Raw genomic sequence first — 23,167 nt, 5'->3', positions numbered from 1 at the left:
AAAAAAACAATTGGGCATGGTAATGCACACCTTTAAACCCAGCACTCAGGAAGCAAAGGCAGGCAGTTCTCTGGGAGTTCAAAACCAGCCTGATCTACATAGCAAGTTTCAGGCCAACCGAAGCTACACGGTGAGACCTGTCTCCAAAAAAAAAAAAAAGCCTTGAAAAAAAAAAAAAAAACTGGGCAAAATGGTGTGTTCCTTCAATCTCCAGCATTTAAGAAGCAGAGGGAAGAAGATCATGAGTTTGAGGCCAAGGAGATACTGTTTGAAGAAAATAAAACACATAAACAAAATCAAAGAAAAAAATCATTTCTGTTGTATATAAATCTCAAAGAATCCACACTTTTTTTTTTTGAGACAGAGTTTCTCTTTGTAGCCCTGAACTCACAGAGATCTGCTTGCCTCTGCCTCCTGAGTGCTGCGATTAAAGGCATGCGCCACCACCACCTGCACAAAAAAAAAATTACTGAGTACATAATTTAGCATAATGCCTCACTCAGACCACAGAGAGCAAACATTATGTTTTTTTAGCAATGAACAATTGAAAACTGAATTAAAACACAATTCCAAAAAGTATATATAAAATTATCTGGTCTGAGGTGTGAAGTATAAAATACTGTTAAATGAGTCAAAGGCGGCCGGAATGGTGGTGTTTGCCTGTGATCCCAGGACGAGAGAGGCAGACCCAGGAGTTCAGACTTAGCCAGCCTGGGCCATACAAGATCCTGTCTCTCAAACAAAACAGAGCAAAAACAAGGACTCAGAATAAATAATCTACCTTCCTCTCTTTTCCCTTTCCAGGTCTTGATTTGGAGCTCAGACTGCCCTTGAACTCATTTTGTAGCCTATGCTGGCCTCAAATTCATGATACACCTGCCTGTCTCCCAAGTGCTGTAATTACAGATGTACATCCACTGAATTGGGCTTCCCAGAAGCATTTTTAGTAGAAAGACAAAGACCTAGAATTGCAAATCAATTTAATAAATTAAATTAAACTACAGATAAGATTCTTTTGAACTCATTTGTAGCCTATGCTGGCCTCAAATTCATGATACACCTGCCTGTCTCCCAAGTGCTGTAATTACAGATGTACATCCGCTGAATTGGGCTTCCCAGAAGCATTTTTAGTAGAAAGGCAAAGACCTAGAATTGCAAATCAATTTAATAAATTAAATTAAACTACAGATAAGATTTTTTTTTAAGATTTATTTATTTATTATGTATACAGTGTTCTGCCTGCATGCCAGAAGAGGGCACCAGATCTCACTACGGATAGTTGTGAGCCACCATGTGGTTGCTGGGAATTGAACTCAGGACCTCTGGAAGAACAGCCAGTGCTCTTAACCACTGAGCCATCTCTCCAGCCCCACAGATAAGATTTTTAAGTGCTATCACAACAATAAAACTGAATCTGTGTGATAATACATAGCATATTAGCTTGGTTGAAATAATTCACTATTATGTATTTGGAAGCATTGTTTTTATACAAGGTATTTGTCAATTAAGATATGTAAGTATAAAAAGGAGGAAAATGTTTTAAAACAATGCAAAGCATAACCAAGATTTTATTGGCAAAAGGATAGACATTACAGATAAGTGGAAGAGAGGAGATCTTAAAAGTAGACCCATACAGGAGTCGTGGTGGAACTTAAGGCCAGAGAGTTTGTCCAGGAATTGCAAAGCCTGAGATCAATCCAGCACTATAGCCAATCAAATACAAAATAATAAACTTCAACCTAACCCCCCATTATATAAGAATAAGATGAATCATCTAACCAGGGTTTTTTTTTTTTTTTTAAAAAAAGCTATACAGTATTTTGTAGAAAACAGGAGAAATACTTTATGATCTGATTTTGATGAGGAGTTCTTTGGATGACAACAAAATCATGACTCATAAATGGAGGGAAAAAATGGTGAATTATACTTTGTTAAATGAAAAGGTTTGCTTGCAAGATGCCGTTAAGGCTGAAGCCAGGGTGTAGTATGTTGGCACATACCTGTAATCCCTGCACTTTGGATGCTGAGGCAAGAGGAACAAAACTGAAGGCAAGCTCGGGCTGTATGATATGTTTGAGGAGGCCAACCTGGGCTGCACAGTGAGACCCTGACACTGTCTCAAACAAAGGGAAAGAAAAAGCAGGTTATGGACAGGGAACAAGTGTTTGAAAGTCATGTATTTGTAAAGGACTGATTGAATATATAAAATGTTCTGAAAATGCAACAGTAAGAAAAATATTTTGATGAATAAAGGTAATAGATGTTAGTAGGTAAATATAACGATATCCAGTAGAAAACTGGCTCAGGGAAAGATGTTTAGTGTAACTAAACATAAGAGGAAACAAAGTGGAATGCTACTGCACACCATTACAATGGCCTAAACTAACAAAATTCTTTGAAGATAGGACCCCATGACTTAGTTTTTTCTCTTGTGGCAGAGAGAGGTCTTTGGTTTGGTTTGGTTTAGTAGATGCTAGATAGACAAGAAAACTATGGCTGGTTTTTGCTATTTCTGTGGCATTCCAGCAGAACAGTTTTACAGAATTAAAAGCTGACTTTTAGTTGACCTGGGATTTATTCCTTTATCTCAGAGCTTTCCCAATACTGGATTTCAGAACTTTTTTCTTCATTGTGTGTCTGTTTGTGGTATGTGTGTACAGATTTGTATGAGTACACCTGCCTGTGTCAGCCCATGTCAGGGACAGAGGACACTGGATGTCTTCCTCTTTCACTCTTCATTTACTTGAGATATACTCTCTCACTGAACCTGGAGGTCACTGCTTTGGCTAGGCTGGCTCACCAGCAAGCTGCCAGCATCGGTCCTCTTTGCTCCCTAGTGCCTGGATTTTTTATATAAGTGCTAGGATTTGACCTTGGGTCCTTATTGCTTGCAGAACAAGCACTCTTAGCCAGTGAGCCATCTATAACAGCTTCTTTTCTTGCTTTTAAGATATAAGGAACTGGGCGTGGTGGCACATGCCTTTAATTCCAGCACAGAGGCAAGTGACTCTCTGAGTTCAAGACCAGCCTGGTGTACAAAGAAAGTTCCAGGACAGCCAGGTACACAGAGAAACACCGTCTCGAAAAGCAAACAAACAAAATAAAAACAATTAGAGTTATTTATTTATTTTTGTGGATATGTGGGAAGGGTATATATTGCATGTGCCACAGCATGTATGTGGAGATCTTAGCACAGTTTGCATGAGCCAGTTCTCTTTATCACTTGAGAGATGGAAGCATGAGGATCATTAGTTCAAGGCCAACCTGTATTTATGATTCTGTCTTAAAGTTAAAATGCAGATCCTGGAGAGAGAGCTCGTGGCTAAGGGCACTGGCTGCTTTTCCAGAGGACCTGGGTTTGTTCCTGTCACCCACGTGGTGGCTCATAACTATCTATGACTCCGGTCCCAGGAAATCCAAGCACTCTTCTGGCCTCCATGGGTCCCAGGCACACATGTGATGCACAGACTGACATGCAGGCAAAACACACTCATAAAATGAAGAATAAATACATCTTTTAAAATTAAGTAAGACAACAACAAAAATATGAAGACTTGGAGCAGTGAGGAGGATTTTATTACTACTACTTGCTTTCAGTGATATAGTTAGGGCATTGTTTTTCATATCACAATTGAAATCTGCACAACTGGAAGCTGCTGTCCTATCTAAAGTCTGTATTGTAGCTATCTGAATTAAGGGTACTTATTTTATTTTATTTTTGTTTGACATATCAGCGATCATTTCTCTCAAAATGTGATTGTTGTTTTTTAAAAATGTTAAGCTGCGCTGGTTCCCATGCGGAAAGGTCATGAGGCAGAAGCCACAACAAAACCTAATATCAGAGTTTTATTAGGAGAGAGGGGGAGCAAAAGCACCAGGTCTGGGGAAGAAGCACATGCAGAGAACAGAGAGAAAGATAGAGGTAGTGGGGGCAGGAGAGAACAGAGAGGAAGGAGGAGTCTGTGCCTGGCTTTTTAAGGATTCCCGTGAACATGCGTACATGGCCTTACGGAACTTCGCCACGCATGCGCTGATTGCACGCACTGATGACATAAGACCTCTTGCTTAGCTGCTGAACTGCGCATGTGCAGTCATGCAGCTGGAGTGGCGGCAGAATCCTAACAGTCATGAAAAGCTGAAATGTTAAGAAGCTTTTAGGGTTGGTATTTGATTTTAACAGTGAATGAAAAAGAGAGAGAGGAGAGAGAGAGGGGGGGGGGGAGGGAGGGAGGGAGGGAGGGAGGAAAGAAAGAAAAAGAGGAAAGGACCGCTCCTAGGTATGTTGGAGGAGAAAGTTTATTGTAGATTAAAGGGAGACATAATCAGAGGCAGGGTCATCTGTGAGTCTAGAGTAAGCATGACCAGACTGAGCTGGGCCATGTGAGGAGAGTAGGGAGGGGAGAGGGGACAGCTAGCAAGACCAAGAGGCCAGGAGATTAAAGGGTAGATGAGAAAAAGAACACGTAATCACAATGGCTGGATTATTTAGGGAAGGGCAGGCAGCTGGGATTGGGGTATGCCAGCCATATCATGTAACAGGTAGGGACTGGGGGATGCAGGGAGAACCTAGTAGCCAGGTCCTTTAATATGTTAAGTAGGTACATCAGCAGTTTGCCCCTGATTTGAGACCTAACAAACAGCCCACAAATCTGTAATATGGGACCAGTGAGATGCTGGCTCAGTGTGTAAAGGCACCTGCTGCCAAGCCTGATGGTTGTACTCCATCCCTGGAACCACGTGGTACAAGGAGAGAATCAGCTCCTGCAAATTGTCCTTTGACCTTCTTGGCTACACACATACACATACAAACACAAAAACTAATTAAAAAAACCTTGTAATATGATAAGTATAAGGCATTGTCAAAAAATTACAGCCAAGTACATGCTAGTAATCTGAGCACTCAGGAGATGTGAGCAGGAGGATCAGGCATTGAGGACCAACCTTGGCAACATAGTGAGTCCTGGGCTAGCCAGACCAACATCATAAGACCAAGTAAAATAAAATGTTTTTAATTCTGATGAGGCCCTATTTATCTGTTTTTAAAAACTTGTTGGCAGTGATGTCAAAACCATTGAAGATCACAAAAATTTTTACACACCTTTAAGCGACTTACATTTTGTACTGATCCATTTCAGTAAATTTTTATTTTATGTGAGTGAAAAGTTCAAATTCGTTGTTTTTCATATGGATATCTAGTCCAATTTTCTGGCACCAATTATCACCATTTTCACCACTGAAATGTTTTGACACCCTTGACAGAGATGGTTGACTAAAATTTACATTTTCCCCATATTTTTTATGAAATACTGTTGTTTAATTTCCATCTATGCTGTCTTGGTCACTCTTCTATTGCCATGACAACACCATGATGTGTTCAGATCCAGTCAATCCCCAGTTCCCTCTCCTCTTCTTCCTCCCCCAGCCCTGCACTTCCCTCCCAACTTCATGTGCTCTCTCCATCTCTTTTTAGATGTATTTTTGTTTTATCTGTATTTTGCCTTCATGTACGTCTGTATACCACCTGTGTGCAGTGCCTGCTGAGGCCAGGAAAGGTCATAGGATTCCTTGGGAGTGGAGTTACAGATGGTTTCAGGACAGCCAGGCCTCTGTTACATAGAGAAACAAACAAAAAAACTAAGTGTAGGGATGTGGGGAGGATCTAGAAGGAGTTGGGAGAGGGGAAACTGTAATTAGAATACATTATATGAAAAAAATCTATTTTCAATGCAAAAAAAACCCAACAAACCAAAAACCAAAAACCAAAAAACCCCCAAAATGTAATATCCAGAGTCCATTTGGTGATGTGCATATAAACATACTATATGGATATAGGGCCACCAGCTGGAACCTGATTAGCCTCTGTGAGCCATATCCCTGAAGTAAAGTGGCTCTCCCACTCCTAGTATCCATCAACTCCAATAGCTCTTCACATAGGGATGGGACTTCTTGAGTTCCTCCCACATCCATGCTGAGAATTTGGCTGGCTTGATATTGTGCAAGTCTTGTACATTCGGTTCTAGCCATTGGAAGTTCATGCGTGCAAATACTAGTTCACTACAGATCTATTCCCTCTGACTCTTATAATCATCTTCCCATGATAATCGCTGAGTGTGTGTGTGTGTGTGTGTGTGTGTGTGTGTGTGTGTGTGTGTGTTATAGTTGTCCTGTTTAGAGCTGAGTACTCTATGGTCTTTTATTCTCTGCATGTTAACCAATTGTTGGTCTCTGTATTATATTCATCTGCTATAAAAAGAAGCTTCTCTGATGAGGGTTAAGAGATACACTAATCTGGGTATAATGATAAGTCATTAGAAACCAGTTTAATACAATGTCCATTTAGCTAAATAATAGTAATAGGTTCTCGCCTAGGGCCTATAACCTAGCCAGTGACAGATTTTTAGCCTGGTTGATGGTACCAGGCCTAGAGTCCATCTTATGTAAGACATTTTATGTCCAATCAAAAAGTGGTTGGTTACTCCTACACCATTCCTGCTACTATTGCAGCAGTGGGGGCACACTTTGCCAGGCCAGTCATTATTGTAGCTCACAGGGTTCACAGCTGGGTAAGACTGATGATAACTTTTCTCCTCCAGTAGTGTGCATAGAATCTTCCAGCACTATGAAAGCTAGCCAGTAGGAATGAAGCTTCCAGGTTGGTACCAGCTTGATTTCTCCATGTCCATACTCAGGTATGTGGTGTCTTCAGCAATAGGGCCTTACTGTCAAGTAAGGATAGTCAAGAGCAATGGTAGTAGTCTATAATGTTTGTGGTGGGAGGAGGGGTGACAGTGTTTGAAGTTTGGATTTCATTTCATTCATCTCTACATTTATCCTCATGCTGGTACTACACTGTCTTGATTCAAGTTAATTATGTTGTTTAGTAAAATCTGAAGTGAAGAAGTGTGAGTATTTTAACTTTTTCTTTTTCAATATTATTTTGACCATTTGTATCCCTTGTGATTTCATATGACTTTAAGAATCACCTTGCTCATTTCTGCAAAGAAGGCAGGTAGGATTTTAATAGGGATTTTATCACATTTTTTCACTATTTTTGTTAATCTATAATTTATGATTGTTAGTTTTGTTTTTAAATTATATATATCTGTTATACATACATATGTATATAAAATTTTTGTCTTAGGTTTCTGTTGCAGTAGTAAATATGAACAAAAGTAGTTTGTGGAGGAAAGGGTTTGTTTCATCTTGTGACTCTCAGATCACACGCCATCATTGAGGGAAGCCAGGGCAGGCAAGGGCTCACACAGAGGCCTTGGAGGGGAGCTTCTTACTGGTTTACTCCCCCCCACCCCCACCCCCCCCCCCCCCCCCCCCCCACCCCCCCCCCCACCCCCGCATAGTTTCTGCTCAGCCTGCCTTTTCCAGGAGCACCTGCCCAGGGATGGCACCACCCATTGTGAATTAGGCCCTCCCACATCAGTCATCAAACAACAGCACCCTGTAGATTTGCCCACAAGGCAGTTTTTTTTGAGGCATTTTCTCAATTGTGGTTCCCTCTTCTCTAGCTTATGTCAAGTTGACATAAAACTAACCAACAATATTTCATGTGTGTGTGAGTGTGTCATGATGTGTGATGGTCAGTTTGTGGAGTTGGTTCTCAGGTTTCACTTTGACGTGAGTTCCCAAGATCAAACTTAGGTTTCCAGTCTAATACAGCAAGTGCCTTTCCCACTGAGCCATCTTACTGGCCCTTTGCTTAAATCTTTTTTTTTTTTTTTTTTTTTTTTTTTTCCGAGACAGGGTCCCTCTGTGTAGTTTTGGTACCTGTCCTGGATCTCACTCTGTAGACCAGGCTGGCCTTGAACTCACAGAGATCTACCTGGCTCTGCCTCCCGAGTGCTGGGATTAAAAGCATGCTCCACTGCTGCCTGGCCCTTTAAATCTTAATGTGCAAATTATAAGATATAAAAGCCTGTCAACTTCACATTTGTGTCTCAGACTCCCAGAAGGATTCCTTTTTTGTTTCAGTCATGTTGGTATTATAACATTAGTCTAGTTCTTTTTTTCTTTTTCTCTTTTTTTGGTTTTTTGTTTTTTGTTTTTCGAGTCAGAGTTTCTCTGTGCAACAGCTCTGGTTGTCCTGGAACTTGCTTTGTAGACCAGGCTGGCCTCAAACTCTCAGAGATCCGCCTGCCTCTGCCTCCTGAGCGCTGGGATTAAAGGTGTGCGCCACCACTCTTAGTTGGCCTAGTTCTTTCAAACTGCCCACCTTCCGTGGACAGCTAAATGTCCTAGTTCACTCCCTGCCCCACCCTCCTCCTGTCTCTTGTGCTTATTTGTTGTTAAGGGTCTGTCTTTGTATCGCCAGCTCTCTAATAACGACCTTTTATCAGTTAGGAAAGCTTGGCCTTAGCTTAGGCTTGTTCCAGACTAGCTCTTTAAACTTAAATTAATCCATTTATATTAATACACATTCTGCCACATGACTCATTACCTCTCCTCAGTACCATATGTCTGACTTCCTCTGAGCCTAGCTGGTGAATCTCCCGCACCTCTGATTCTTTCCCAGAGTTCCTATCTATGTCCCGCTTAGCCTCTCCTGTAGCTATTGGCCATTCAGCTCTTGATTAAGTCATCAGAAGGTGCCTTAGGCAGGTGAGGTTAAACAAAGACGCATCTTCACACAGTGTACAAAAAGATTATCCCAACAGTTTGTTTGTTTGTGGATCTAGCCCTTGCTAGGCAGGTGCTATATCACTGACCTGTAACTATAGTCTGTTCTTACTTGATTCACTTAGACTTTCCTTATCCTTAGATCACTGGTTAATTGACTTCCTTGGCTCCCATCAGGGTATCCATAACCTTTCCAAAACACAGTCTGGATCATGTAGTTTTATGCTTGAAAATAGTGGATGAATCTTTACCATATTCTTTATCTATTAATAATTCAAATCTGAATTGCATAACGAGGCTGTAAGAGAAAAATGGAGTGTACATTTCTTATGCTCTCACCTTCAACATAAGACACTCTGTCACCAGATTTGTGGAGATTTTCCCTGTCTCCAGTTCATTCTGTAGCAGATCCAAAGCGGATGTGCTATCTCCCCGTTTTGTTAGATGGTGTCAGTCCCCACAGTTGCGCACTCAGCTCTGCAAGGTTGCTCTTCTTCACACACAGTAAGTGATAGGATGTCATATTTTTATGAACTGGCTACAAACCAAGGCTTTCATGACCCCTTCTTTGGGGTCAACTAATTTGCTAGGATGGCTTGTAGAACTTGGAGGAGCACCTGGTTTAGTTTAAGGGCATTGTGAAAAATACAGAAGTAGACTGAAAAGGTAACTAGGGCTAGGTACGGAGGGTTACAGCTCTCATGTCTTCTCTGGGCTTACACTGGGTCCACACCTCCACTTGTTCAGCAACCTAGAAGGCCTCAAGTGTTGCTCAAGAGTTTATAGAGCTCAGTCTCTAGGCTCCCTCAGGCCACTTCTCTGGAAGTTAGCAAGTGGGGCTGAAAGTTGTAATCTAAATAATTACGTGACTGAAATAAGGGCAAAATCAATCTATCTTCTGTCCTTTATATCCATTAGTTCCACATGTATGGATTCAACCCATGGGAGATTAAACACTGTTGGAAGCTGTAGGGCATAGTGGCCCACACCTTGAATCCCAGCAGTCAGGAGGCACAGGAGGCAGTTCTCTGTGCGTTTGAGGTCTGCCTGTTCTACATAGTAAATTCCAGGCCAGCCAGGACTACAAAGAGAGATCCTATCTCAAAAACAAACAACAAAAAAGATTCTTGGAAGTTGTGGCTATAACTGAGTTAGTTGGTAGAGTGCTCACCAAGCATCTGAGCTGGGTTTAAACCCAACACCACATAAATCAGTTCATCCTCAGCTCTTTAGTTCATGGCTAGCCTGGGCTACCTTTTCTTAAAAAGAAGAAAAAAGAACCAAGTGTGGTGGCACATCTTTAATCCCAGCACTCAGGCAGAGGCAGGTAGACCTCTTCTGGGATTACATGGTGAGATCATGTCTTAAAAAAAAAAAAAAAGGAAAAGAAGAAAAATTGCATCAGAATATATATACTTTTTTGTTATATTCCAAAACATTACAACCATATAACTAACTTTACATTGGATTAAGTAATTTAAGAATTAAGGAGGATAAAGTTATGTTATAGTTATACACAGATACAGTTCTATTTTATATAAGATTTGTACATCCTCAAACTTTGGTGTCTGTGTGAGAGTTTGGAGGTACCACTCATGAGGAAGGAGGGCCTCCCCCAGTTTATATTATAGCACATTGGCATGTACTTTAGTCACTTTCCTTCAGCTGTGACCTTATACCTAACAAACAACAGAAGGGTGGAAACGTTTCCTTGGGCTCCTCTTCCCTCCTCCTCTTCCCTCCTCCTCTTCCCTCCTCCTCTTCCCTCCTCCTCTTCCCTCCTCCTCCTCTCTCCTCCTCCTCTCTCCTCCTCCTCTCTCCTCCCCTTCCCTCCTCCCCTTCCCTCCTCCTCTCTCCTCCTCCTCTCTCCTCCTCCTGTGGCATGGAGGGTGGTGGAGCAGACAGTTCACAGCAGGCCACAAAGCAGAGAGGAGAGAGGAATGCCATTGCTGCTGCTTTCTCCTTTCTTCTCTGTTTCACCTGCCTCTTCCACACCCCACAACATGGAGCAGTGTTATATGATTGTATTATATACCCCACAACATGGAACAGTGTTATATGATTGTATTATATACCCCACAACATGGAGCAGTGTTATATGATTGTATTATATACCCCACATAAAAAGCAGTCCTTCTATATCAGGTACTCTTCTGGAAATGCCCTCACAGAGGGCAATTCTAAATCCAGTAAAATTAACAATGAGGAAAAACTGTGACAGTGGCCAAGACTTGAAGCCACTTTTCCTGTATTTTCATGCCTTCTGCCTTAATCTACCATAACCCTAATTCTACCCTGTCAGTTCTGATCATTGTAAATGTATTTTAAGAAATTGTTATTGAATAATGACGTTTTCATTCACGTATAAAAGGTACTTTGGGCACGTAATCTCCTGTCCTCCCTCTCCCCTCTGGTGAGTCCCCGTCATCTTCTGAAATAGCCACCTTTCTATTTCCATCTATACGTTAGGTATCTGTTTTTGTGGTGGTGGTGGGGTGCACATGGAAGCATGGTTAGATGTGTGTGTGGCCAGTACTAATTGTCCAGAATCACCACAGGAACAGATCTCTGGGTGTGTCTGTAAGGGGTTTTTAAATGAGGTGAATTGAGGGAAGAAGGTTCAACCTAAATGTGAGTGGCCCCATCCCGTGGGCTTGGGTTCTGAACTGAGTAAAAAGGAAAAAGCAAACTGAGGGCCAGCATTCGTTTCTCTGTGCCGCTTGACTACAGATGCAGGGGGAGCAGCTGCCGCTTGCTCCTGTTATGGCTTCCCCAGCATGATGTACTGTCTCCTCCAATCGTGAGCCAAAACAAACCTGTTCTTCCTTATGCTGCCTTTGTCAAGTACCGTGTCACAGCACGAAGAGAAGTGACATACGTGCACACACAAACACACGTGGACACACATGCACACACAAACGCACGTGCACACACAAACACATGCACACACGTACACACAAACACACATGCACACACAAATGCACGTGCACACACATGTACACACAAATGCACGTGCACACACAAACACACATGTACACACAAATGCACGTGCACACACATGTACACACAAACGCACATGCACACACATGCACATAAACGCATGTGCACACACAAATGCATACTCCCTATTAAGAGAAAACATGCTGTCTTTCTGAGTCTTGCTTATTTCACTTAATATGACAGTCTCTAGCTCCATTTTCCAGCAACTGACACATTTATTTCTTTTTTATGACTGATTGAAACACTTTACATGTATAATCTTAATTCTTCATAGTTTTATCTTAAAATATTCTCATAAATTTAAAATCTACTAATTTACTTACATGTGAGCTTCTTGAGTAAAGATTTTTTTTCTTCTTCTTTTTTTCATTCGAGACAGGGTTTCTCTTTGTAACAGCTCTGGCTGTCCTGGAACTCTCTCTGTAGACCAGGCTGGCCTCAGACTCACAGAGATCCACCTGCCTCTGCCTGCTGTGCTGGGATTTAAGGTGTGCACCACTACCACCCAGCAAGAGTAAAATTTTTTAATCTTCTGTGTATTTACTGTGCTTGATAATGTTATAGACCTATGTTCTGTTAGTTCTTTGTGTTTGTATGTGGACTGTGAGCTTAATGCAGAGAAAGAACTTAATTGACCTTTATTTTTAATACGTAGTTTAGTTCCTTGGGTGTATATAGAGAGATCTTGTTGTCTTTGTGTGTCCTTTTAGTTTTAATATTAATTTGTGGGGGAGGGACTGGGGGTTGAACCTCCAGCCTTGGGTATGCTAGGCAAATGCTTTCTTTGTCAATGAGCTGTGTTCTCACGGCCCTCTTTGTACTCTGTGTGTTGAGGCGGGTGTTTCTAATTCACTCTGAAACCCACATAGGTCTGGAATTTGTCATTTTTCTCCTTAGCCTCCCAGGTAGCTGCACTAGCAGACCCAGGTTTGTTTTTATATTTATTAACAAGATATTACCTGAGTTTAAAATCTGTTTCAGTTGTTTCTGATGTAATGGCTAAGAATGAAGGTTTTTCTAGGGCCAGAAGGGTGGTCCAGCTGGTAAAGGTACTTGCCTCTAAGCCTTACAACCTGAGTTTCATCTCTGGGACCCAGAAGTTTGAGAGAGAACTGACTGCTACAAGTTGTCTTCTGACCTCCACATGAGTCTAGCATACTCATGTTTGGGTGGGAGCTCCACCTCAACCCCTGGCACCCTGGCATCTCTATACCCAAAGAGTCTGAAACGTTCTGGTGGAAGACCCACCTCAACTTTCTTCCCCTATCTCTTTCCCTAAACCCGTCCCTTCAAAGCCCGCCAGATACAGCTCCCCCACCCCCAGAGAGGCTCAAGACCACACCCACAGGGTATATAAGCTGCATGCCAGTAAACAAACACGTGGTTTTTCCGGTCTCTCATCCCCTTTCCTCTCTGCTGGGCCAGGGAATCACCCAGGAACGCTTTACCCATTAAACTGGGCCATTTCCTAATTTGGTCTGATTTGGATTGCTGCGTTGGCAGAGAGGCCTATTTGGATGAATCTTAAAAGTTCTTATTAATAAAGTCAAACCTGAGCCAGGTATTGGGGTGAACGCTGGAAGATCAGAGAGACAGAACAGGCCACAGCCACCTCACCTCACCAGTTCCTCAGCTGACCCTGTTTCCTCAGACTGGAAGCCTCTGAGTCCTCATCCAGAATGAATCTCAGTTGAACTGCTGCTAGAAGCCTGAAAGCTTAACCAGCCAAATGCTTAATCAGGCCAAATGCTTCTAGTTTCTGGTCCCCACACCTTATTTACCTTTCTGCCTTCTACCATCACTCCCTGGGATTAAAGGCTCACTTCTTGAGATTAAAGGCGTGTGTCACCATGCCTAGCTGTTTCCAATGTGGCCTTGAACTCACAGAGATTCCAGATGGATTTCTGCCTCTGGAATGCTAGGATTAAAGGTGTGAGTGCCAACATTTTCTATCCTAAGTATCTAGTGGCTTTTCTGTTCTCTGACCCCAGATAAGTTTATTAGGGTGCACAATATTTTGGGGAACACAATACCACCACAATGTAGTGGTTTTTTTTTTTTAAAAAAAAGCATAAAAGCTTTGGAATCTAATTGCACCATCATTTTCTAGCCGTATGATTTTGAACTAAGTAATTAACCTTACCAGTTTTCTACTTCTGTATCTGAAAAATAAAGGAAATACTAATACTTATATTATTATGAGAATTGAATGCATGAAAATGCATAAAATGGAATATTGCTTGCATATCATATATATTTTATTAACTATTATTTCTCTTAATTTTTTACTTGCAAATACTGTCTCACTGTTTATTAGGTATTGTATCAGGTACCGGGACACTATGTGCTCCCTGTACTCCTAGCTAGCCTCTGCATTTACTGGGTACACAGAAGTCATCTGAGCAGTTGCTCTAGTGGTACTGAAGAGTTACTGTTGTCATTAAGTCAAAGCTCCTCCAAACACATACATTTTTTATTGTGTTAACATTATTAAATAGTTTCATTAATTGCATAAGTATAAAAGAGAAACTATACACTATAAGGTATAAGAAATGAACTCATTAAATTATCACCTTAATGATAGAAATGTATTGACAAATTCTAGAAAATTTGCCACTGGCCATGTTTTGATTGCTCAATAAAGAATCAATAGTTTATTCAAATCTATATTTGTTTTTCTTTTTTAAAGTAGAGTAATTCAGGTTAAGTGTGTGATGCAAGCCTATAATCTTAGCACTCTGGAGGCTGATAGGAGGATCAGAAGTTCAGAGCTAGCTTAGGCAACTCATTGAGACTGCCTCAAGTTGAAAAGTAAAATAAAAGGCTAGAGAGGATTTATCTTAGTGGTAGAGTACTTGACTAGCATGTATAGGATAGTTGGTTCAGTCCCCAGTACTGCTAAACAAACACACAAACAAAAATCACTGGGTTGAGCCTGGGCAGTGGTGGTGCACCCCTTTGGTCCCAGCACTCAGGAGGCAGAGGCAGGTGGATTTCTATGAGTTGAAAGCCAGCCTGGTCTACAGAGAGTTCCAGGCCAGCCAGGGCTACAGAGAAACCCTGTCTCAAAAAACACATAAACAAACAAACAAAGCAACACCAAAAAGCAGGGTGATTTTGATAGCAAGGGACAAAGTACTATAGTGTAATATAGATATTTTAGAGGAGCATTCTAAAAGGAATTAAATCTAGTACTGTCTTTTGTTTTTATATGACTGAAATGTCTTTGTAATGTAAATGATCCAAGAAGCTGGGCACAGTAGTCTGTACCTGTGACCCCACAGTTTGGAGGCTGAGGCAGGATCGACACCTGGTCTTTAAAGTGTGGTAGGCGAATCTTTTTCTTGTTCATTTTGTTCTTTCATAGTGTTAAGGATAGAATCTCAGATTTAATGCATGCTAGCAAATGCTGTACTCACTTCAGTGTGTTTCCAGCAGTGAAAATGAGGTCTCTATTGACTGTAGATGTAACCAACCGTCTTATTAAATAAGAAACCCAGAGCCGATTCAGAGAAGAAAGCCAAGAGGTCAGAGCTAAGAGCCTTACCCTTCCTGCTTCAGCGATCCTCTTCAGCCAAGAGAGCTCTCCGAAAAGGAGCTACTTCCTGTGTGTATGTCTTTATATAGTCTAGCTGTTCTGCCTTCTCATTGGTCATAAACCCAAACACATGACCGTCTCGTCACTGCCTGTCTGTAGAGACTTCCAGGTCTTCTATGGTTGGTATTGAGATTAAAGGCGTGTGTCTCCAATGCTGGCTGTATCCTTGAACACACAGAGATCTACCTAGCTCTGTCTACCAAGTTCTGGGATTAAAGGCATGCGCCACCACCACCCAGCTTTTGCTATGGCTCTAATAGCTCTGACCCCCCGGGCAACTTTATTTATTAACATACAATTAAAATCACATTTCAGTACAAATAAAATACCACCATAATTGACAACAAGTTGATTAATTAAAGCTTTGTGCTTTTTCTGTGCCTGAAGCTGAGGAAAAGGTTGCTAATTGATCACCAGTGTGGTAACTGATAACCCAGATTCAAAACAAACAAACAAACAAAAAATTACAGGCCTGTAATCCCAGCACTCAGGAATCTAAGGCAGGAGAATGAAGATTTCAGGGCCATCCTGGGCTAACAAAACCTTGTTTCCAAAAACCAAACCAACCAAACAAAGATAATAATAATAATAGCTTGACTTCATTTTTGTTTTAAGTGGACAAATTACTTTTGAAATGTGTTTTAATCTTTTTCTTCAGTCTAACAGATTTATAGCCTCCGGTGTGTCAATATTGTTTTATTTTTACAAGCTAACTTCAAAGATTGTCTACCCTCATAGTCTCATATTTCATTTACCCTCTATAGGCTTCTATCCCTTCTAGTCTGAAGTGACTGCCTAATTATTTATATGAGTAACCTTTGCTTTTTGTGTGTGTGTATGTGTGTGTGTGTGCATGCGTGTGCCCCCATGCACACCTGTGAAGAGACCAGCGGAAGATACTGGACATCTTCCTTTATTACTCTTTGCCTCATTTCTCTTTAGACAGGATCTCTCACTGACTCTGAAAGTCAGTTTTTTGTCTAGCACGTCTTAGCAGTTGTTCTGTCTCTGCCTCCTCATGAACGCACAGCAAGTGCTCTTCCCACTGACCCATCTCCTGGGCTCGGCCCAGCTTTTCTATGGAATTTGTCATTTCTGTGATAACCTGGTCTCAGAATTTTCTTCCTGTCAGAGTAGTCTGTATTTTCTTTTTTGAAGGACTCTTTAGTTTTGTTCATGCTGATTTATATTTTAAGTTAATATTTTGTATTTTAAAGTTTCTTCTTTGTTTTCACAGGGCTTTTGTTTTTGTCTTCTGAGATAGTCTCACCATTTAGCCCAGGCAGGCCTTGAACTCATGTAGTGGAGGCTGGCCTTAAACTTTCCTGCCTCTGCCCTCTCAGTCCCCAGTTTATTTATAGAACTTGGAAAAGTTGTACCTTTCCCATACAGATTGTGGCGTTTAGGAATCTTGAAGTTGTCCAGATGGTTGTGATGATAGCCACCCTTGGAAACCACTGATGTATACGTGTAGTTCAGATTCTTCACCATGGAGCACACAATTCTTCATCTAGTTCCTGCCTGCCTCTCCAGCACCATCTCTGTCTGCTCTCCTCTCATTTTCTGTGTTGAGCCAAGTGTCTTTTCTGTAATTTCCTGGGCTTGATTGGATTTGGGGACGGTAGTATACTTTTTAAAATCAGGAGATGGTCCCAGATTTTTTCCTGTTTTTCTCATTCCTTCTATATATCCCAGCTAGTCTTAGATTTCACATGTTAAACTAGGGTTGAAAGCACAAGGCTGATCCAAATCAGTGAGACCAAGAAAGATCATGTAACTTGCTACAGTAATGTAAATAGTGTATGTCAGAATATGTGTAAAACTCAGTGTTTGTATGTCTAACATGGTTCTTACTGTATCTGCTCAGGTTAATCTTAAGTGACTTTTAAAATACTTTCCTTTCTAAATAAATCACCTTTAGTTATTCCCTTATTAATTTATTTCTTTACTTCATTTAACATTTATTTGAGTATGCAAGGAGCAGAGCGGGACCTAGCGATGGGTGGATAAAAATAAAATAATATAAATTTCCTGTTCCTTATGGTCTCAAGACACATTTTATATAGTTTATATTGTCATAAAGTACTATACAGAAATCCAATTTGTTAACTTTTTTTGGTTTTGTTTTGTTTTGGTTTTTGTTTTTTTGAGACAGGGTTTCTCCGTGTAGTTTTGGTGCCTGTCCTGGATCTCGCTCTGTAGACCAGGCTGGCCTCGAACTCTCAGAGATCTGCCTGGCTCTGCCTCCCGAGTGCTGGGATTAAAGGCATACGCCACTGCCGCTCGGCGAATTTGTTAATTTTTTAAAAGAGAAACTATAATACATTCTTTTCCACTGTTTTCTTTCTCTTTTCATCCAGGGAAAGACCATGTTTGTAGATTTATTGGCTGTGGGAGAAACGATCGTTTCAACTATGTGGTCATGCAATTGCAGGTATGTTACCTTGAAAATGTGTCTTCAAATCTTTTCGTTTTGATCAAAATACCCAGTTACAGTGACTATGCATAAAAATGACAGCATTCTTGTTATCATGTCCAAATGCTATACACTGTACATAGAGATTTATTTAGACTTGGTATAGATTTTCCAAAAAATGAAATGGTCATCTATTTTAGTTTGTCTGTACCTTTATTGGTCATCATTTTTTCATAGCGTTTAATCTTAAAGTGGATTGTGGGCTGTAATGTGAACCTTGCCTTTCCATGTTCCTTCTCTTTTCATCTTTCTAACCTCAGGCATTTCAAATCTCCACTCATGCTCTCAAGTACCAGCCACTACATTAAAATTGTAAGCATTAGTTGGAATAAAGGAAGAATGCTGTTCCTCTTTCTTGTCCATCAGCATAGCACTGTTCCTTCCCTTTTAGAGTAGAGTTGGGCTGAAAGAGTAGCAGTTCCTAAAGAATATGCAAGAGTAACAAGTACAATAGGGAGAATCAGGAAACCAGTCATTTCCTTGATGTTGCCTGTGCTCCTCAACACACAGTATAGTCGTCTCGAAGCTTCAAACCGTGGTTCACTGCCTGATGTTCAGTTCTCACAGTTTCCTTTCTTCTTTAGCAGACTTTATTTTGAACATTTGGTTTCTTTATTTTCTTTCATATTATTTACATGACAGTGAGTTAAATTCATAAACCTTGACCTAAATGTTTTCTCTTCTTTTCAGAAGACTTTTCTTTTTCTCAAGTATCCTTCAATATTTGACTTTGACCTAAAGATGTTACCCTTTCTGTAAATTATAGTTGTTGTTGTAGTTGTTCATCTTTTTAAAGTGTGGTCTCACTGAATAGCACAAGATGATATAGCCAAGACTGGCCTTAACCTCAGGATCCCCCTACCTTAGCCTCCTGATTTCTAAGATTATAGCTGTGTGCTAAGATGGTTGGCTTAGTCTTGTTTGAAATTAATTAATTGGGGATTGGAGGAGTGTACCATGGTGTGTGTGGAGGTCAGAGGACAACTTGTGGGAGCTGGGTCTCTCCTTCTACTGTGTGAGTCCCAGGGTTTGAACTTAGGTGTCAGACTAGGCAGCAAGCGCCTTTGCCTGCTGAGCCATCTCACTGGCCCTTAAAGTCTTTCTTGGTTACATGATTCATCATCTCAAGTTAGCATACTCTAATTTATTGGAGTGCTTACCTTTTTACATTTTTCAGTTCATTAATGTGGTCCCTGTTTTCTCTCAAATTTGCCACTAATATGAACTCTATCTTTTTTTTTTTTTTTTTTTTTTTTTGAGACAGGATCTCCCTATGTAGCCCTGAGTGTGCTGGAACTCACAGAGATGCATCTACATCTGCCTCTCAAGTGCTGGGCTTAAAAGAATATGCCACAGCTGGGCAGTGGTGATGCACACCTTTGATCTTGGCACTTGGGAGGTAGAGGCATTCGAATCACTGTGAGTTCGAGGCCAGCCTGGTCTACAGATTGAGTTCCAGGACAGGCTCCAAAGCTACACAGAGAAACCCTGTCTCAAAAACAAAACAAAACAAAAACAAACAAACAAAAAAAGAATATGCCACCATGCTTGGCTGGTTTTCCAGATTTACTCGATTACCCTATTATTTATTTATTTTTCATTTGGCTTACTTGAATCTGGCTATCAATAGGGTCCATACATTGTTTATTTCTTAAGCCTTTTTTGATCTGCTGGTTCTTCTGTCTTACTTACTTGAAGATTCCTTCTTTGTTGTTTTAGTGTAGAAATTCTCTTATTTTGGATTTTGCTGATTGTTTCTGTTTATTGATATGTAACATGTCGTTACACTCCCCACCCATTTCTCATAAACTGATGGCTAGATTCTAATTTCCACTTCCTTGGCAAGGGCAGTTGAGAGGTGGCATATACACTTCCAGCTGCATGCTGAGAGCCAGCACCTTAACCTCCCTGCAGCCTGGCCCACCTATTTTGAAGTTTTTAGTGATTTTTCCGCACCTTGTTTTCCTTTTTTTTTCAGTCCATTAGTAAGCATGGCCTGTGATTTCAGTGGGATTTCCAAATTCACCATTCTAATTGTATCATTTCTTCTCCACTTAGATAAAATTCTTCCTTTAAAAGTATTTCATGCGATAGAGGCTACCCTGAAGTATACCTTTTATATAGGAAAGTCAGGGTTAATATAGACTCCATTATTTTAATCAGTTTTCAGAACTATTAGTTGGTTCACTAATATTTTCCTATAAGAGACAGGAGTGCCTGCTTTCCTTTGTGAATTTATAGTCTCTCTCTTCCCTTTCCTCCCTCTCAATAAAATTACAAACTCTCAATAAAATTACCAACTGTGCAACTGACATTGCAGCTTTTCCTTTTGTGTGACAGGAGGGTGTCACTCACCATGCATCCCAGATTGTCTCCACACCTTCTGCCTGAGCCTTTCAAACAAGGATTATCAGAGTATGCCATCAAGCCGGGCCTGTAGCTTTGAATGTTCATTATGTTTCTGCCTTGGCTAGTGAGACTTTCTCTGGGTTTCACTTTGACCTGATTAGGTAGTGTTTTAAAAGCATCCTTATTTTCTGATGCAATAGTGTGTACTATGTTCATTCTCTGTATTTCATGCTCCAGCTGTTCCTCCATTCAACCCTGGTTCCTTTTAATGGGAAATATGTTTTAGAGATGATCTGGATGTTATGTGTACCTATTGCAATGGGATTGGTCATTGTCTCTGATTTTTTTTTAAGAAGATGGATTAAAGAAGTTCAATTTTAGCTGGGTGTGGTAGCTCATACCTCTAATCCACACTTGGGAGATGGAGGCAGGTGGATCTTTGAGTTCAAGGCCAGCCTGATCTACAAAGTGAGTTCCAGGACAGCCAGGGCTACATAGAGAAATTCTGTCTTGAAAGACAGAAAACAAACAAACAAACAAACAAACAAAATTTTACTTAATGCTTCTAAGTAAAATTTATAATAGTAGACATGCTGATTACTTCTTTCTGTATTTTTATTTCTTTGGTCCTACATTCTTTTAATATATAGATGAAATTATATCATTGGAATTTACATGAAAGTAATATGTTTAGAATGGGAGAGAGTTACATTTGAGAAGGTATATTATCTATGAAAATATATTGTCAGTGAAGTGATAGTTACTTTTTTTATATTTGTTTTTGTTTTCTTTTTGTGTGGGTTTTTCCTTTTTTTTTTTTTTTTTTAAGACAGGATTTCATGTAGCCTAGGCTGGTCTTGCCTTAGTATGTACCTTAGAACTGCCTTGACATCCTAATCCTTAGGTCTCCACCTCAAGTGCTGAGATTAGGTTTGAGCAAGCACATCTGGACTTACTATGATTACTAGCTACTGTGCCTGGTTAATGACCTCTTATCCTGGGAATTCACTGTATTACTCTCTTCATTTAGTATGATACCCAATCTCTTTCCCTTTCCTCTCCCTTCAGATCTCATCCTCTTTCTCCCCCAATACCCCCCCTCTTTCATTTACTTATTTTTATTTTATTTTTATTTTTTAATAAAGATCCTGTGTGTGACAGGATCTTACTATATAGCCCCATTTGGCCTAGAAGTTCCTCTGTAGACTAGGTTAACCTCAAGCTTTTGGCAATAGTCTCTGTTTCCCAAGTACCAGAATTACAGGTATGTGGCACTATTTCTGGCTTTATGCATTTTCATTACTCAAAAAACAACAACAAAATGTAGTTTGATCTTGTTAAATTTATAGAATTACTTTGGAGAAAAATATAAGTTCTAAAATTTTTTTTTGCATATGAATTTCTTACTATATGAAAAGATCCCCCTTTTTAAAAAAAGAACAGCCCCTCCCCACAACACTATTCTTGTGTCAGCCTTGTGTTTATCCTCCCAGATTTTGTTAGGTTTTTTGTTTTTGTTTTTCTGATGTGTGTGTGTGTATTGTTGTTGCTATTATGAAGTGGGATTTCATTCTATAGTCGAAGCTAGCATGGTGCTCACTTTGTAGTGCAGGCTGGCCTTAACTTCTTCTGTCTCCCTAATGTTGAGATTAGCTCTGTGTGATGGTACACTCCTGTAATTCCCAAACTCAAGAGGTAGAGGCAGGAGGATAAGAATTCAAAGTCAGCATGGCAAGTTCCAGGACAGACAAGGGCTACATAGACCCTGTCTCAACAACAAAAACAAACAAACAAAAAAAAGAATTTAAAGTCAACCCTCTGCTGTATGTAGCAAAATCCAGTCTAGCCTGGACTACATAAGACTTGACTCAAAATAATAACAACATTAATAAAAACTACTAGAATTATAGGCATGAGACATTATGCCCCAATCACCAGTTGATACATTAAAATTACCTTTTATGACATTTAAATAATTACTGGTATTAATCAAGTTAATTGATTCCTGTTGGTTGTTCTTATGATAGTAGTAGTTTTTAATCTAAATCTTGGTATTATCTAGGATGTAGTTTTGTTTGTTTGTTTGTTTTTTTCAAGACAGGGTTTGTGTAACAGCCCTGGCTGTTCTGGAACTCACTTTGTAGACCAGGCTGGCTGCTTCGATAGCTGAATATTTGCTGTATCATATTTGTGAGGCCTGAGCTTTGATGTCAAGGACGAGGGAGGGTCGGAAGGAGGCTAGGAAGCTGAAGAGAATATGAGAGGTTTTAAGCATATACAAGATACTTTATTTACCAGCACACAGACTACAGGCAGGCAGATGCTGACAGGCAAGTGGGCACAGCATGCAGGCTGCACAGGCCAAAGCCAAAGCAAGGACACTTGCCTCCAACCTCAAGGCCATGTTGATAGAAAACAATCACACAAAGAGTGGCATTTGGCCAAAACTAGTTATATAAGAGATTACATCACTGCTTACTCTGTGTTCCTCAGATATCCTGTACTAGCTATCTCCCCAGATGTCTAGTTTATGTTTTAGCTGACTCATATCGTATCCATACCATCACCTAATTGTTTTAACTTTTGTTGTCCTTTATGGCCTTCTGTTTCCTATAATATTTGCTAATAATAACAGTCCTTAGGATTTGTTGAGTACAAGGCAGTATTCCAGAAACTTCGTGTGGTTTTTATTTAATCCTTATAAAATTATATGAAGTATTATTAACTTTTTTCATTTAAAAAACTGATGTAGGAAAATTAAGTAACTTGTAGAGAGTGTGTGTTGGGCAATAATGAGGAATACTGCTTTGGATATTTGTGCTGCTTAGTTTTATCTTGACACAATCTAGAACCACCTGGAAAGGGGTCTCAATGAGGATTGTCTTGGTCTGGTTAGTCTGTAGGTACAGCTGTGGGGGAATGCCTTGATTTTTAGTTGATGTAGGAAGATCCAGTCTTTTGTGGGCAGCATCATTCCTAGACAGGAGTTCCTGAACACTGGAAAAGAGAAGAAAGTTAGCTGAGGACAGGCAAGACAGGATGTGTTTATTTTCTTTTTGCTCTTAATTGTGAATGTAATGTGACTAACTGCTTATGTTGCTGTCTTGACTTTC

The 23,167-nt window shown here is 40.3% G+C and overlaps 1 protein-coding gene across 4 annotated transcripts in view; it reads left to right on the top strand.

Moving 5' to 3' along the window:
- Ttbk2 (tau tubulin kinase 2) overlaps nt 1-23,167 on the top strand; it is a 134,826-nt gene that overhangs the window by 46,514 nt on the left and 65,145 nt on the right. For 3 of the 4 annotated variants that reach the window (XM_052722705.1, XM_052722704.1, XM_052722703.1), the window contains one exon: nt 17,590-17,663. The exons of the other annotated variant lie outside the window; for it this stretch is intronic. In XM_052722705.1, coding sequence (XP_052578665.1) covers nt 17,652-17,663 — 12 coding nt within the window. In that variant the 5' untranslated portion in view covers nt 17,590-17,651. The remainder of the gene's footprint in view (nt 1-17,589; nt 17,664-23,167) is intronic. 4 annotated transcript variants of the gene reach the window in all.

Source organism: Peromyscus californicus, unplaced genomic scaffold (assembly GCF_007827085.1).
Source record: "Peromyscus californicus insignis strain IS unplaced genomic scaffold, ASM782708v3 Scaffold_7__1_contigs__length_154581171, whole genome shotgun sequence".
Lineage (NCBI taxonomy): Eukaryota > Metazoa > Chordata > Mammalia > Rodentia > Cricetidae > Peromyscus > Peromyscus californicus.
The sequence above is the reverse complement of the archived record's forward strand: the minus strand, read 5'-3'. Positions and strand labels throughout refer to the sequence as shown.